Source organism: Musa acuminata, chromosome BXJ2-6 (assembly GCF_036884655.1).
Source record: "Musa acuminata AAA Group cultivar baxijiao chromosome BXJ2-6, Cavendish_Baxijiao_AAA, whole genome shotgun sequence".
Taxonomy (NCBI): domain Eukaryota; kingdom Viridiplantae; phylum Streptophyta; class Magnoliopsida; order Zingiberales; family Musaceae; genus Musa; species Musa acuminata.
Genome location: NC_088343.1, coordinates 34,510,862 through 34,527,361, shown reverse-complemented (window position 1 = coordinate 34,527,361; position 16,500 = coordinate 34,510,862). Strand labels below are relative to the sequence as shown.

The window sequence follows — 16,500 nt, the reverse complement described above, 5'->3', positions numbered from 1 at the left end:
ACTATAATATTATAGAAAGAATAAAAGAATTAGAGTTTATACAAAAATCATCTGAAAAATCAGATCCTTATACTGACAAACAAGCCTGACCTAACGATGTAGAAAGAGATATGCAACTTATCATGCATAAGATTCCTACATCGACAAGCGAAAGGACATTGGAAGAATATGTGTTCGATGGAATCAACAAGTGAGAACAGGGATAAGGAAAAATCTGACAAACAGACGGGGAGGCAATGCCAAGTAAATTTTCACAAAAATATTTGAACTTTAGAAAGGACGAGCAAATCTCAATTACCTTCCAACCAATCCAATTGTTATCACAAGACAATTCATTATTTTTTAAGAACCTTTAGGCATTACCAGTGGAAGAGAGGCCAAGTAGATGAGGAGGGCTCCAAACCCATTTATATCGTAGGAATAGATAAGATTTTTGTCACAAGATTCGGATGGAATATAAAATTAATAAGGTGAATATTCTAAGCATTCATGAGAATGAGGTCAGAAACAACATAAACCCGATCAACTAAGTGGATGTTAAATAAACGCTATTCAAAAAAAAAATTATGGATTAGACCAAATATTAATGGAGGAGCCCGAGTAAGCGAAAAACTCTTTTTAAGATTGTTTAAAAACTAATGTATACCTTTCTATTTCTAGATCTAACATAAGTTAGGTTTTGGATTTTAATGCTAACAGTATAGGATATCATATATACTTATGACGATAGTGATGCATATCATTGTTGATAAAAAAAATAATTCTTTTAGCGCTCATACTTTTCCTTACAGGTTTTTGATATCTAAACCCCCGACATCTTTAGAACAGATGATGTAAACTCAACTTAAGAGTTTAACCTTCTTATGATTATTATTATTGTTGTTACTAGAAGAAGTCCCTAGAGGTGCTCCTAATCATATGAATGACCTTTTCGAATATCTTAAAACTGATGTGGATAAGGATAACATTAACCACGTGCTCCTAATCAAATGAATAACCTTTTCGAATATCTTAAAACTCATGTGGATAAGGATAACATTAACCGCAGAGTTGATTGGAATAGCCTTATCGGTTTGTAAAATAAGAGATTTCTATCAACCCTAGATTCTATTTAAAATTGTATCACTTAACTCAGTTTGATAACAGTGATAAAGTCTTTCTTAAGTGAGTGACATCAGTATTAAGATACTTAAAAGGCTAATCATCCTCTTGAATATCAAAGGAATTGCAGATATGATGCTTGATGACTTGATCACATTTGGGTGGGAGGAGAAACTTAGACTTAGATTTATTGTCTTTTAGATTTAAAAATTTAATAAAAAGATTTAAGGCCTTATAAATATTAGAGCAAGATTTTACATTGTCCCAAACGAAAATTAGGATATCATCGACATACATGAGGTTAAATGGAGTGATTAGATTATGATTAGTCATGGAATAAAGAAAAAATATATTCCACAATAGTGAAGAAATATGATGAAATAAGATCCCCTTGTCGAACACTTAGAATAGGTCTCACTAATTTGCAAGAGAACATTCAGGGGGAAATGCAAGCAATAATCCAATTAAAATATTAGGATGGGAAGTTTAAATTATGGGGAGTTTCAATAATTAAAAACCAAAGTCAAACTTAACGATGAAAAGTGATAATTTTCTTTTTTATTTAACCATCCAATAGAATAATTCAGAAATAATAATAATATTACCATGAATGTTTCTGCATAACAAAAGCAGACTATTCTTGATTAATAAAATTAATAAAATAATAAAAATATGATTAGCTAAAGTATTCATGAGAAGTTTATAAATAACATTACAAGCATAATTGATTGAAAATCGTCTTTTAAGAATAAAGATAAGAAAAATTTTAACCCGATTGCTAGGTATTAAAGGCATTTTGAATACACTTATGCTGCCACATCAACTACACAAGAATTGTATAGTTTGCGTCTTTTATTTTATTATAGTATTAAAGTCGATTTGAATGACTATCAAATTGAGCTAAAGATTAGTCTAAAAGATAATTGATAGAAACATTTATTGAAAATCTTAATTCAAATATTTGTTGTGAAGTTAAGACTCGCTAACCTCAAATTGTGATAGCTGTAATTTCTTTTGTACAATTGCATGATAAAAAAATTAACATGAAAAACCATCAAACCAAGAGTATTAATAAACAAGTGACTAGTAAGACAATTACTTCGACCATTCTTAATCAGAATCCTAATACTAGAAAATTAACATAAGAGGAACTCAAAGAATAATCAGCAAAGGATTTGTGCTAGCATTACGATGAAAAGTGGAGTAGGGATGAAAAGTGGAGTAGGGAGCATTGTTGCAAGTAAGAAAAACTTTTGATGATTGAACTTGATATCTATGCTCTTCATATATGTATAATATATTTAATTATTTTTCTCAAACAATCAAACAAGATTCAAAGCCTTGGATCAATTTAAAAATTAATCGTCTCGAAATTATCAAACCCCTATCTTTTATTCTTTTTTGTTTTTTGATCTTTCTAAAATTTTTAGATAAAGCCATTATGTACCTAAAGATGTTTATCGATCGGATCAAGAACCAACGCCAGACTATATGACTCGGTACAAATCTGATAATATTGATTTCTTTAGTGATACCCGATGATCATACAAATCGATATTTCAACAGATGTGCCGATACCATACTTTGCTCCGACAGTTCAAAACTGATGAAGGATCAAGATTTTAAACCATAGTTTCCAGATTTCATAAGTTTCACAAACTGACTAAGGTTTAAGTTCCTTTTTGTAACGCAGTTTCTGTCGAGCATCTGAGCATGAAGAAATATTAACAGTGGTCTTATTTGCCGCAACCATAAGTGTACAGAATATTGGAACCAAAACCGACCGGAGAAACGTCAAACACAAGCAGCCATTTTCTGGATTATGATAAAAATTAACTAATAAGCAATAAAACTATATGTTAATAGTTATAGCCTGATCCACATGTTCTTAGGAATCTTAACACACATCGCATGCTAAATAAAAAGTTGCTTGACATGCCCATTTTATTACAATAATAAACCGGCGAGTCTGATAGATATTAGATGCTAATTACATCACTATATATATAGAGCCATCAGGACTGCTTGAGCAGGTTTGCATAACATCATCCATCCATATCCATGATACTGAAAATATACAGCAGACTTGGAAAACATCATCCAGAAGCCCCCATCATGCTTCTTGTTATAACAATGGGCTACTTGAGCAAAATATCTATTCTATGCAAATACCCTATGATACTTCCAATGTCAAACAATAACTCACAACTGCTGACACTGATAATTTGAGATTGCTACAATTTATATGTTTATATACTCAGAATGGTTGGGAGTAACTCACCAAATGTAACCAAGGACAGATAGGCCAAAACATACATCATGGAAAATAAGACTTAGATTAACATATATCTACAATCACAATCGACTTAACCATCAAGACTCATCATGGACTTCAGGAAAAGGCTTAGGAAAACTAGACAAATAGTAGGCATTGAGACAGTTGATCTGTTGGTCATACTGTTCTTCTGCAAATCATATTATCTAACAAAAATACCACTCTGACTACTATTTCAAAGTTGGTAAGTTAGGTATTATGGGAACAAAATAAAAGCAAAGGAATAAAGATGCACAAGCATAGCACTTCAAAACAAGTGCTTTAATATACCAGCCTTGCGCATGTATACTCCATAAATATCCATCAACTTGTTGGCCGCGCTTCCAGTATTACTTGTGTAACTGCATACCTCATGTTAACTTAACAAATTTAGAGACTCTGATCGTTAAGCAAGCAAATGGAAAGTCTTACATGCAATTCCCTTCCCCATCGATTTAGCGCGCTTCCTCTAATAAGGGGGCAAAAGAGACCTGTCAACACGAAAACAGAACATGACAAGAACATGTTTTTTATCAATTTAAATGCCTTCTATGCTCTGGGTTATCTGAACTTGTAAGCCAAACTTGATTTATGATCCAATACTCTTATTAAATATCAGAGTACGAACTTACAAAAATCCAACATCGAAGTCTCACGCTTCCAACCACCATGACTGGTAGTTCAGCCAGCAGCGATTGCCAGCTGACTGAAGCACAGCAAAAGGGAATTATTGTTAGTTTAACTACGTTATGTCTTACCTTACAGTACATCATTTGAAGATGACCATAAAGGTTATTATTCATAATAAGGGTCACAATTTAAAACATGCTACCTCCATTTTAATAAAGAAAGGATACACAACCTAGGTCAAAATTACTATGCAGATCTAACATGAGGCTACAAACGATAAACAAGCATAATAATTCTAATACTAAGAATCCACCTGATCCATTCTGAAATGTTTGGTGACACCTGTTAGAACCCAGAAATTCCTGCACGCCACCCAACTTTTAGTGCCTTGACGTAAATACAGAAGAACCAATATTTCAAGTATCGACTGGAGCAAATAATGCTAACCATCATCAGGATCTCCAGAAGTTGCAGTTTGCATGATCTGGTGTATTTGGTCCATAAGTTGGCCTGATAAGCTCTCAATAAACATATACGATTCCAAATTTTCTGCAGCTCTTACTGCAATTTTATTCAGAATGGAGCACAAAGAGCTATATCGCCTTCCAACAGTTGATCTGTTTTCCCCATTAACTGCTATTCCATGATTTTCATGTAGGTTTGTCACCTTTGCATCTTTAGTCCACCGCTTCAATATATAATGCGGTGGCAACTCCTTAATATTTATAACATCAAGTGTCTTAAGCACATGACGGCAATGAATACCTACAAACTCGAATCTTTTGCAACTGCATGCAACTGTACCATTTGATGAGTCAAATTCTACAATGTATTCCTTTGCCTTATCCTCAATGGTAACCTTGTACCGAAACATTGTCCCTTCTTGTCCGCAACAATATACCATACAATCCATGGACAATTCAAACTCTGTTTGGAATGTCTTATATACAGCAGGCGTATACATATTTGCAGCCTGTCTCAACATTCGGGAAAAAGGCAATTTAGGAATACATTGGTGTGCATGGATATCATATTCTAATTCAGCATCTCTTCGCTTATCGACAATTTCTTCATAGCGTTTAAAAAAGTCCAGAAGATCGAGTTTTGGGTCCAAATATTCTTTGAGCTCACTGTTCATATTTTCACTAACCAGTGTGGATGTCATGTCTGCACAAAACATTTGTCGTTCGTATGGCAGCGCCCATTTCTTCCTATCTTCATATAGACTAGCCAACCATTCATTCGCATGGAGATCATAACTTTGCAATAAAGTTTGCCAGCCTGACAAAAACTCTTCTTCATCCTCATAATCATAAATGCATTTACTGAAATCTCTAGAGAAAGTTTTTGAACCTTGGAAGATGAAATTTAGGTACATGGTAGCATCATTGTACAACTGCCACACACAAAGACGATGTGTTGTACCTGGCCACGTCGCATCTAATGCATTACTCATCATCTTAGATTGGCCTGTCAGGATAACCTTGGGTTGTTTTCCGTTCATGGCATCCTTGAATGTCTGAAATAACCATTTGAAAGATTCTTCTGTTTCATCATAAAGCATTGCAGCACCAAATATGATGGCTTGCTTATGATGGTTTACGCCAATGAAGGGTGCAAATGGCCTACCATAGTCACTCGTCTTATATGATGTGTCAAAACAGACAACATCACCAAAGTATTCAAAGTCAACTATAGACTTGGCATCACTCCAAAAAACATTTGCTATTTGGTCATCCCTGTCCAGCTGCAATGCATAGTAAAAGGAGGGATCAGCAATCTGTTTCTCATGAAAGTATTGCATCATGGCTCCAACATCTCCAATCCTAACATCGTTTGTCCGCTTGGATGGAATGTAATTCTTGCAATTTACAGAAGTAAAAATGGGATCACGACAACTGTCTCTCGGTGCATCAATTTGTTCCTCCATAGTTTCTGACACTGCCCCAAATTCATCATCAAGATCCACTAAATCAGCCTGAGATTTATGCATCCCCCTACGCCAACGCCATCTGAATAAGTGAGCTTTGGATGGGATTACTAGTGGATGATTGTGCTTTGGCATGAATTCTGACACACGATACCTCCCATTCTTCGTGATCTTAATGGTCATGGATGCAAGACAACCCGTTCTGTCATACGGCTTTGGACACCTTTTCCTCTGCTCATCTTTCTTTCGACGAAATCCCTCCTTGTGACAAACATAAGTCCTGGAATAAACCACGCCCGAGGCTCTGCGTTTCACTAGATGCTTTCTAACACTAAATCCGATGCTGGTAGCATAGTTAATATAAAACAGGTAGGCCTCCTCATCATCCTCAAATTCCAGATCGACCTTGGGCACCAAGCTCTCGTGCTGGGCATCATCGATGCAATGATGCGCCTCCCCTGTTTTGGTAGAGGAGTAACCACAGCGGGTCTCTGGCACTCTTCGCTGCATATATCTCAAAGCAGTTCCCAAATCTTCAACCTTTGTGGCATTGATAGATTTCAGCGGCACAAAATTTGCAAGACTTCGCCGAACCATCGCTTGCTTTAGGGCGTTCTTATCGCCAGCTTTTCGTGTTGTATCTGATCCACTAGTCGAATCGGTGACAAGCAATGGAACCTCGGGAGCTAGATCATGGTTATGCTGCGGCTCGAACTCACTCACGCGAAATCCACCATTGTCCAAGATCCGGATGGTCATGTGAGCTTGGCAGCCGCTCCTGGCGTTCGGCTTTGGCTTCTTCCCCTCCTTGAGGCTCCTACAGAACCCTTCTTTGTAGCAGGAGAACACCCGGCAGTACACCGACCCAGAGGACCGCCGCTTCACCAGATGCTTCCGGACACCAAACCCCATCCGCATGCCGTAGAGGCAGTAGAAAAGGTAGGCCTTCTCATCGTTCTCGAACACCATGTCGACCCTCGGCACCCAGCCCTCCTCGTCGGCAGCAGTTTCCGCAGATCCATCATGCTGCTCCGCCGGTTCGGACGTCATTTCTTCCTTGGCGACGAAATTTCCCGCCCTAAAGCCTAAAATGATCCGATCTTTCGCTTCAGCCGGAGCCGATCCTGGTCTGCGGAAATTCGAAACATCTCCCCTTTGCAAGAACAGAGAGCGGCGTGAGGTGCAGTCTGGACGCGAAACGAATTCACAACATCTCACCTTTGAGTGATGAAAGAGCTAAGGGAGGCGGAAGGAGACCAGGAAAACCGAAAGGAACGAGATCGGAAGCGGATTCACCTCGGCTTCGGTTGCACCTTCTCAGTTGTAATGGCGGCGCGTTGGGAGGGAGAGGAGGAGAGAGTGATCGGACAGTGCGAAGGTCCGACCACGGTTGGACGGCAACAGCGGAGGGGAGGGGGGCGGAGCAGGGGAGAAGGGAGAACCTGCGGTACGACCCGCGCGGATGCGCTACACGTGTCGGAGTCGACCGCGGACACCAGGGGGCTCTTCAATCCAGCTTTGGAGCACCTCCATCGAGTCCAATCGTTCGGGAGCCACGTGTCGTCGGAAGCGGCCATTAGTACGAGAGCCATGCCATGTAGAATGGCCCGGAAACCCCACTTCCAACATTCTGGGTGAGATTTGAGAGGCATGCGGAGAAGAGTTTTTGAAGAACAACAGATGGATGGTATACTCTCCAACTTTCGTTCGATCCAAACTCCGGTAATCCGAAAAATACTTGTATTCGTCTCTAAATCCAAATATGCTATATACTATATTTCAAACTTGATTAAATAGCATACAAATCTGATTTAAATGGATCAAATCTCTCTGTTATCATCAAATACATATAAATATCTGAAATAAAAACAAATGTTAGTGTCATAATCGGCCATATCTCGAATCAATCTGTTCTACCTTCTAAAAGTCATTATGTCACAGGAATTCAAATATCCAAAGAGGACGATTAATCGTTATATTAAAATTAGCATTGGGAGTATGTCCGTTAAAATTACTTCAATGTTTAATTCAGTATAAAATGTAAAGTAAAAGTTAAATAAAAAAATTTACATCTCAAACAATAAATTATATGTTATGTGAAAATAAGAATAATCCTTACAAGATTTTCAACAAGATAAACCAAGTAGATTCTAAAATAATGTACATTACAGGAATGATAGAAAAATAATTCGCTCGAGAAGAGACTTCGTGAAGATAAAATTAAAAAAAAAAATAAATTAAAGTAATAATAGAAATAAACTTTTATATTTTAATAAAAATAATTTTTTTTGTATTTATTATAACATCGGAACCCATTCTAGCTTCGATATCAAAGTGACGTGTATGTCTCATAATGCTTTGCATGGATGCATTACATCTCGATAATATCCACCTGAGTAAGTGCAATGTACGTCTCGGAATGCTATGCATGGATCCGTTGTATCTGATCCACTCTTTCATACTATTTCTTTTCAGGAGTGATGCCGATCATGCATGTCATGATTAGTATGCAAGTGTGTGCTTTTAGTAGCTCCTACTCAGATTCTAAAGCAGATTCACAGAACCCACAGAAACATACATCTAAAAGAACACATCAGCAATCTAGTCATCGACCATCTAAGACACAACAAAGATTGATTGTCCATGAAGTCCATATGCAACAAATACCACCCCAAAGGCAGGCATTATGTGGACCACCAGAAGATCTTGCATTACTCCACACACCACACAACAGGAGCACAAAACTCTGCAGCCCCAAACTTTGTCTCCAACTACACTGCTGCCCAACTGATACAACTTCAGATACATCACAGACACACATTGACCCGTATTCTTCATTGGAGATAACGGATCTGTGGGGTATTTTGTAAGTCCACACCAATTAGTAGTCGACGAGCGTCACTTCTGGTAGTACTTGTTACCGAAATCCACTAGAATGGTCTTTGGAGATACACGAAGAGGTCCTGGAACGAGTCGCGGCACACGGTGGCGTCCTCGTCGACTAGCCTGGCTCTGAGGTCCATCACCCAGTCGTCGCAGCCGGCCACGTCCCACCTGGGCTGGATCTCTACCTCCCGCTGGCACATGAACTCTGGCGACGACAGCGCGTGTCCCGAGCTGCTCGACTCGCCCAGCAAAACCGCGGCAGCGACTCGGACGAGTCGAAGCAGATCATGTCGGTCGCCCCCGCCTGGGGGAGGGCCTCGTGCTTTAGCTGCGGGTGAGCCTCCAGCCGACGGTGGTTCCTCGGGTTGGCCTGCTTATCCACGGCGCCCTTCTTGTGGTAGATCCGGCACAGCTCCCAGTCGTCCAATTGCAGATGACGGCGAGCAACTATGTGTCGAGTTTGGATGAGAACATCTTTGCGTTTAATGGTACGTGTAAGACATACCCGGAGGCTCTGGTTCTTCTTGCGGGCGGAGCGGTCAACGTCGGCGAGGCGGTACTCGTGCATGATCCAGTTGGTCTTCTCAGACTTGGGCGGCTTCCCTGAGTAGAACACGAGCGCCTTTTCTATGGCCATCGGCTGAGGCGAGCCGATGGGCCTGTCGGTCCCGGTGGCCTACCAGTAGCCGGTGCCTGACGCCCAGTTAGGCCTCGACCCCTTGGGGTACTTGCGGTCCCGGGGCGAGAAGAAGTACCACTCCTCCTCCACGTGGAGAGCCATTCCTGGCGAGATTTCGAGACGTCAGGATCAATCTGCACCGTGCTATTAGCACCGGACGGATGAGAACAAAGCAGGCGCGAGGGGGGCCGACTGCGTGCTTACCTGGGAGCTGCCAGGGGTCGTACTTGTAGAGGTCGACCTCGGCGACGACCGGCACGGGGATGGGCTGCGCTGCGCGGCGCACCGGCGGAGGAGGTAGTGCATCACCAGCTCCTCGTCCGTGGGGTGGAAGCGGAACCCGGGAGGGAGGACCAGATCGCGCCGTTCATCCTCTCGCCCTCTGCCGTCGCTGCTGCTGGCTGACACGAAACAAAGGAGAAGCGACCGCCATTGATAGCGGCGAAGGGAGAAGGCAGATACAGACGTGCGGGGGATTCATAGATAATTATCTAAATAATTATCATGTTCTAGAAAATTATAATTATAATCGATGATCTAAAAGTTACGAGATAGTTTATATACTTAAGTTGATCATGGATTGAGGTAGTTTATATACTTAATTTGATCACGGATGATATGATGGAATGATCTATTTATCACTAAGTTTTATAAATAAGATCATGGACTATATAGTTCATGACACAAAGCTAGTATACATAAGTGTTATTTATCTTACGTCTTATTTAATACTACTTTAGGTTTTTTTGGATTCAAAGTATTCTATTTTTATTATTTTCTTATTCATTCATCCCCAATATTTATAGTATCAAAGTTAAATTTCGATTTAAACAATATATTATGGCTTTCAATGGTAATTATATATCTCAATCCCTTATTCTCATTTTTTCAGTCAAATACTATAAATTTTAAAAATATCAAAATAAAGATTTTATTGAAGTCCCAAGATCTTTGGGACTTAATAGAGAATGGATATGCATATCCATATAAAAAAACCAAGCTAAGAAAAAATAGAAAGAAGGACTTACAAGCATTATTCTTTATTCAATAAGTTATATATAAGATAATATTCTCAAGAATTACAGCAGCGACAACCTCCAAGTGAAAGATTTTTTTTCTTGAGTGACTTAAATTATTTGGCAAATGAAATCTTATGATGAGCATCTTCATAATCATATAATTATTGTAAAAATTTTGATAAGCTTAACTTTAAATTTTGATTATGTTATTATTGTAATCGAGTTGTCAAAAAATTTATTTATTTTTTCATTTGATAAACTAATAGGTTCTTATTTTAGATTAAGTTTGAAGTAAGATTGAATAAATCACTTGAAAAAAATAAAAAAAAATATTTTAGATTAAGATAGAGTCTTTTACTTGAAAAGAAGAGAAAAAAATCAATAATAAGAGGACATGACAAAGGAGGATGTTATGGTAGAAGAAATAAAAAAGAAAAAGGAAGAAACACTTTTGATGTGCATGATGAGCAAAAATAATCAAATTATGATAAAAAAATTATAAAAGTAAAATTCAATGTCATTATTATAAAAAATTTAGTCACATGATGATAGATTGCTAGAAATGAGAAAAGCAAACAAGCGATACGGAGGAAAATGATAAAAATAATAAGTTATTTATGAGTCATTCATAAATTAATGATATTTCAAATAATATTTGATTTTTAGATAGTGGATGTTCTAATTATATGTTAGACATAAGATCAATATTTAGATATATTGATGAAACTCATAAGTTGAAAATTAGACTTGGAGATAACAAACAAATCCAAGTAGAAGAAAAAGAAATAATTGAGGTGCAAACAAATCAAGGAAAGGTAAAACACCTTGATAATGTTTACATTATGCAAAACAAAAAGTTTGCACTTGATGTTTTAAATATTGAAAAGCGTGCTTTGTTGCAATTCAAATGAATGTGTATAATTTGTAGCATTTAAGATATGAACGTTTTAACATAAAAGATTTAAGGTTGTTAAATAAAAAAAATTTAAATTACCTAAAATTAATACACTTGATGTATATGAAGGATGCATTTATGATAAATAAAGTAAAACCTATTTTCTATTGGAAAAGCATAGAGAGCATCCAATTATCTTGAATTAATTTATGCTAACTTATGTGAACTTATAAATATAAAATTATTTAGTGGAAGTCAATATTTTCTATTGTTTACTAATTATAGTCGCATGAGTTTGTTATATTTTCTAAAATTAAAATATAAAATATATGATAATTTTTTAAAATTTTAGATACTTGTAGAAAGGTAAAGTAGTAGATGCATAAAGGCAATTCAGATAGATAAAGATGATGAACTTTTATCTAATGAGTTTAATTCTTTTTATGAAGAAAATAATATTTGTATGGAATTAACATCACCACATAAATTGAAAAATAATATTATGTTTGATGAAAGAATAAATTGAAATTGAAAAATCAATAAAGATGAAAAATAAATTTAGATTCCAACAAAATGAGACACTCTCTATAATCAAGTGACAAATCCTACTCCAACAAGTTTATCATCAACCTTACCTTCAAATTTCTCAAATGATTCTTTAAATAAAACCCCTCCAAGAAAATGTAGGTCACTAATAGAAATTTATAATTTAATATTTACTTTATTTATTTTAGATCCTATAAGTTTTGAGGAGGCAATTGAAAAAGAAGAATAGTGAAAGTCATGAAGGAGGAAGTCAAGTCAATTGAGAAAAATGAAACCGAGCTAATGGATCTACCGAAAGAAAAGAAAGTTATTAGATTAAAATGGGTGTTCAAAATAAAATATAATGCAGATTGAAGTATCCAAAAACACAAGGGTTAGCTTATAGCAAAAGAATATTCATAATAATAATGTACTAATTTTGATAATACTTTTTCTTTAATTACTAGATTTGAGACCGTGAGACCTTTCTTGGTTTAGCTACTCAGAGTTAGCTTGTTTATCAATTTGATATGAAATATGTATTTTTAAATGAAGATTTATAAAAAGAGTTTTTTTTGTTACTCAACCTATTTTTTAGTTAAAGGATACGAAGAAAAGATATTTAAGCTAAATAAAGCTCTTTATGGGCTTATAGGCTTAAACAAACTCCAAAACATGGTATAATAAAATTAATTATTATTTTTATCAAAATAAATTTAAAAGGAGTAATAATGAACCTATTCTTTATCTAAAGGAAGGTAAATATTATATTCTTATAGTTTGCCTTTATGTTGATATTATATGTATGTATATATATATATATATATATATATATATATATATATATATGTATGTATATATATATATATGTATGTATATATATATGTATGTATGTATATATATATGTATGTATGTATATATATATGTATGTATGTATATATATATGTATGTATATATATATATATGTATGTATATATATATATGTATGTATATATATATATATATGTATATATATATATGTGTATATATATATATGTATATATATATATATATGTATATACATATGTATAAATATATATATATATATATATATATGTATATATATATGTATATACATATGTATATACATATATATATATATATGTATATACATATGTATATACATATATATATGTATATACATATGTATATACATATATATATACATATATATATATATGTATATATATATATGTATATATATGTATATATAGGTATATATATATTCATCAAACACTTCTATGGTAGAATTTAAAAAATACATGATGAATAAGTTTGAAATACCAAATCTAGGTCTACTATACTATTTTCCTAGATTGGAGGTGAAGTAAAGATCAGATAAATTTTTTGTTTCACAAAGAAAATATACGATGGATCTACTTAAAAAGCTAACATAATTAATTACAAAGCTATACCAACACCCATAAATATAAATAAAAAATTAAAATTTAAAGATGGTATATGTTTCATAAATTTAAAGATGGTATATGTTTCGTAAAGCAATATACTATAAAAGTTTAGTTTGAGGTTTGATTTATCTAACCCATACTCGATCAAATATGACCTTCTCTGTTATTGTACTATCAAGTTTATGCATAATCTAAACAAACATCATCTTAGAGCTTGTGTCATGATGGTTTCACCTGTTGGATCACTATTTGAGCCTTTCACTTAGCCCAACATAACCCAAATTTGGACTCAACTGACCCCTAATTGAGTTGGCCCAATTCCAACTCAATTACGCCCAAAACCTACTTCGATCTAGATAATTATTACAAAGCTTGAATCAAATGATGTCTGGCATATCATTAGTTCATCAATGCTTCATCCGATTCTTCGGTGCATCGTCCTCTCTTGCGGCCTATTGCCCAATCGGTATGTTGACCTCCGCAACCCTAATCTTCTTGATGTAATTTTCGCTCTTTTTGGCCCGATATCCGAACCCATGGCCCGAAGCCTTATGTCGATACATTAACCGATCCTCCGACTCGATATCTAATCTTTTGACATTTTCTACTCCGGCCCAACATGATTCTTCCTGCTTTTAATTATTTCTTCCTAATTGAAGCTTCCTACATTACTCAAAATGCAGATCAGATAAACACTATCAATTAGTTTCATCATGAAAATCCAAGACTTAACACAAGATACTATAAAAGTTTAATTACAGTTTTAATTTATCTAACCCATACTCGACCAAATATTACCTTCTCTGTTGGTGTAGTATCAAGTTTATGCATTATCCAAACAAACATCATCTTAGAGCTATTAAAAGAATTCTGTATTATATTTTTGGAACTACATATTATGGCATTTGGTATTATCATAATTTTAAATATAAATTATTTGGTTTTATTGATAGTGATTGAACAAGAGTTTTGGATGATACAAAGAGTACTTTAGGTAATATTTTAGTTTCAGATCAAGAGATATATCTTAGAGTTCAAAGAAGCAAGCAACAACTATATTAACGACATCAGAAGCAAAATATGTACCTACAACATCTACAATTCGTCAAGCAATATAACTTTAAAGACTTTTTGGAGATCTTCATCAACAATAAATAGAGACTAAGTGAAATATTTTATGACAATAAAATTATAATTTCAATGACAAAGAATCTAATATTTTTTGAAAGAATGACCATATAAAAATACGCTATAATATTATAGTAAATAGAGCTAAATAATAAAATATTATAACACAGATGAACAAGTTGCAGATGTTTTCACCAAGTAACTCCTTGTTCAAATATATGCTTATTTCATGTCTCAAATTAGTATATGTAACTATGAATTAAGGGGAAGTGTTGAGAATTAATTCATAGGTAGTTTATCTAACTATGTAATCAGATAGCTTAAAAGACTTGTCTAGCAACTTGTCAACTTGGGGAATATGTAGCTATAGCATATGTAACTTGTCAAGCAATATAGCTTAAAAGACTTTCTAGAGATCTTCATCAAGAATAAATAAAGACAACTAAAATATTTTGTGATAACAAAGCCACAATTGTAATGACGAATAATCCAATATTTTATGGAAGAACAAAGCAGATAGAGATACGCTGCAATATTATAGTAAATAGAGCCATAACAATAAAGTATTATAGCATAGATGAACAAGTTATAGATATTTTTACCAAGTCACTCCCAATTCAGAAGTATATTTATTTTATGTCTCAAATTGGTATATGTAACTATGAATTAAGGGGAAGTATTGAAAATTAATTCATAGATAGTTTATCTAGATAGTTGTTATATTTTAGGTAGTTATAGTCATATTTTACCTAAGTAGCTCATGACCTATAAATTCTATGATAGTTTCTATACATCCTCAATGACATGATAGGGTGAGATAGTTATCACTACATCTTATAATTGGATCATAGTTTATGAAATAAGGTAGTGTGCACTTGGAGATGTCTTATAAGTGTTATTTATTTTATCTCTTATTTAATATTATTTTAATTTTTTTGATTGAAAGTATTTTTTTTAATTATATCATAGTATTTTATTTTTATCATGCATTCTCAACCGAGCCTGTAAGTGGACCACTACAGTGATCCTACAATGCGTCGACATGTGGTGGCGAAAATTATGAAGGATGTGGTGGGATGGGATCACGCTCGCTACAACTCGGTGATGAATCAATATGTAGTTACGTGCGGGTGGCGGAGGATGGCACCGTGGTTGGGTGTTGACATCAACTCGACGCACATCGTGGTGTTCCGATAATTCAGTGGGCACGTGAGAGGAAGGACCAATAGAAATCACGACACTAGGTAGACAGATGGTGATATCCGTAATTTTATTTTTGACATGAATCTTAAATTTCTATATATTTGATTATAATTTATTTGAGTCGGGATTCAGAAGGATTCCCTTATTTTTGTTTGAAGTTGACATGATGAGATGTGGGTGACCTATAGTAGTGGTACAGGTGGTTAGTCTTTTATCTTGTTCTTGAAAGTAATGTATATAATAATAATACTACAGAAACTGACAATTTAGTTTGGATTAAATAACAAAAAAGAAAGAGAAATTCAAATATAAAAAAGAACAACTAAGACGGTGAGTAAAAAAGATCCTCGACGGTTGGTTACTTCTTATCCATATTATCAACACATATATTATTGAAGAGAACATAATACATCCTCTCGAAGAATCTTATTTATTTTCTACATTGCTAAATTTTAAAGCTCTTAAAATGTTTTTTTTTCTTCACTATCTATCGTCTTAAGATGCATTTACGAAAAAGAATCTGTATATATTTGTAAAACTAAATCTCTAAACGGCGTCTACAATTAATGTAACTGAATTAGTTTTGACTTTTGCTTAAGCTCGGACTTGTTATCTAATCTACTGGGTGGGACCGACGTCAGACCACGCGGCGAGCAGGTTGCGTTAGAAGATGGTGCGAGATGGAGTCACCGCTGGGTTCCATCGAGCAAGTTAACTTAGTCTATCTAAAATAGGGGCCATA

The 16,500-nt window shown here is 35.1% G+C and overlaps 1 protein-coding gene and 1 pseudogene across 1 annotated transcript; both read right to left on the bottom strand.

Annotated features, from left to right (window-relative positions):
- Nucleotides 1–3,325: 3,325 nt before the first annotated feature.
- On the bottom strand, nt 3,326–7,567 carry LOC135615343 (protein FAR1-RELATED SEQUENCE 7-like). Its single transcript, XM_065113672.1, has 4 exons — nt 7,272–7,567; nt 4,493–7,128; nt 4,359–4,407; nt 3,326–4,121 (listed from the first exon to the last, which is right to left on the bottom strand). The coding sequence occupies exons 1-3, from the start codon at nt 7,565–7,567 to the stop codon at nt 4,391–4,393; spliced, it is 2,949 nt and encodes a 982-aa protein (XP_064969744.1). The 3' UTR covers nt 3,326–4,121; nt 4,359–4,390.
- A 1,114-nt stretch (nt 7,568–8,681) lies between these two features.
- LOC103975168 (NAC transcription factor 32-like) lies at nt 8,682–10,002 on the bottom strand (annotated as a pseudogene).
- Nucleotides 10,003–16,500: the final 6,498 nt, after the last annotated feature.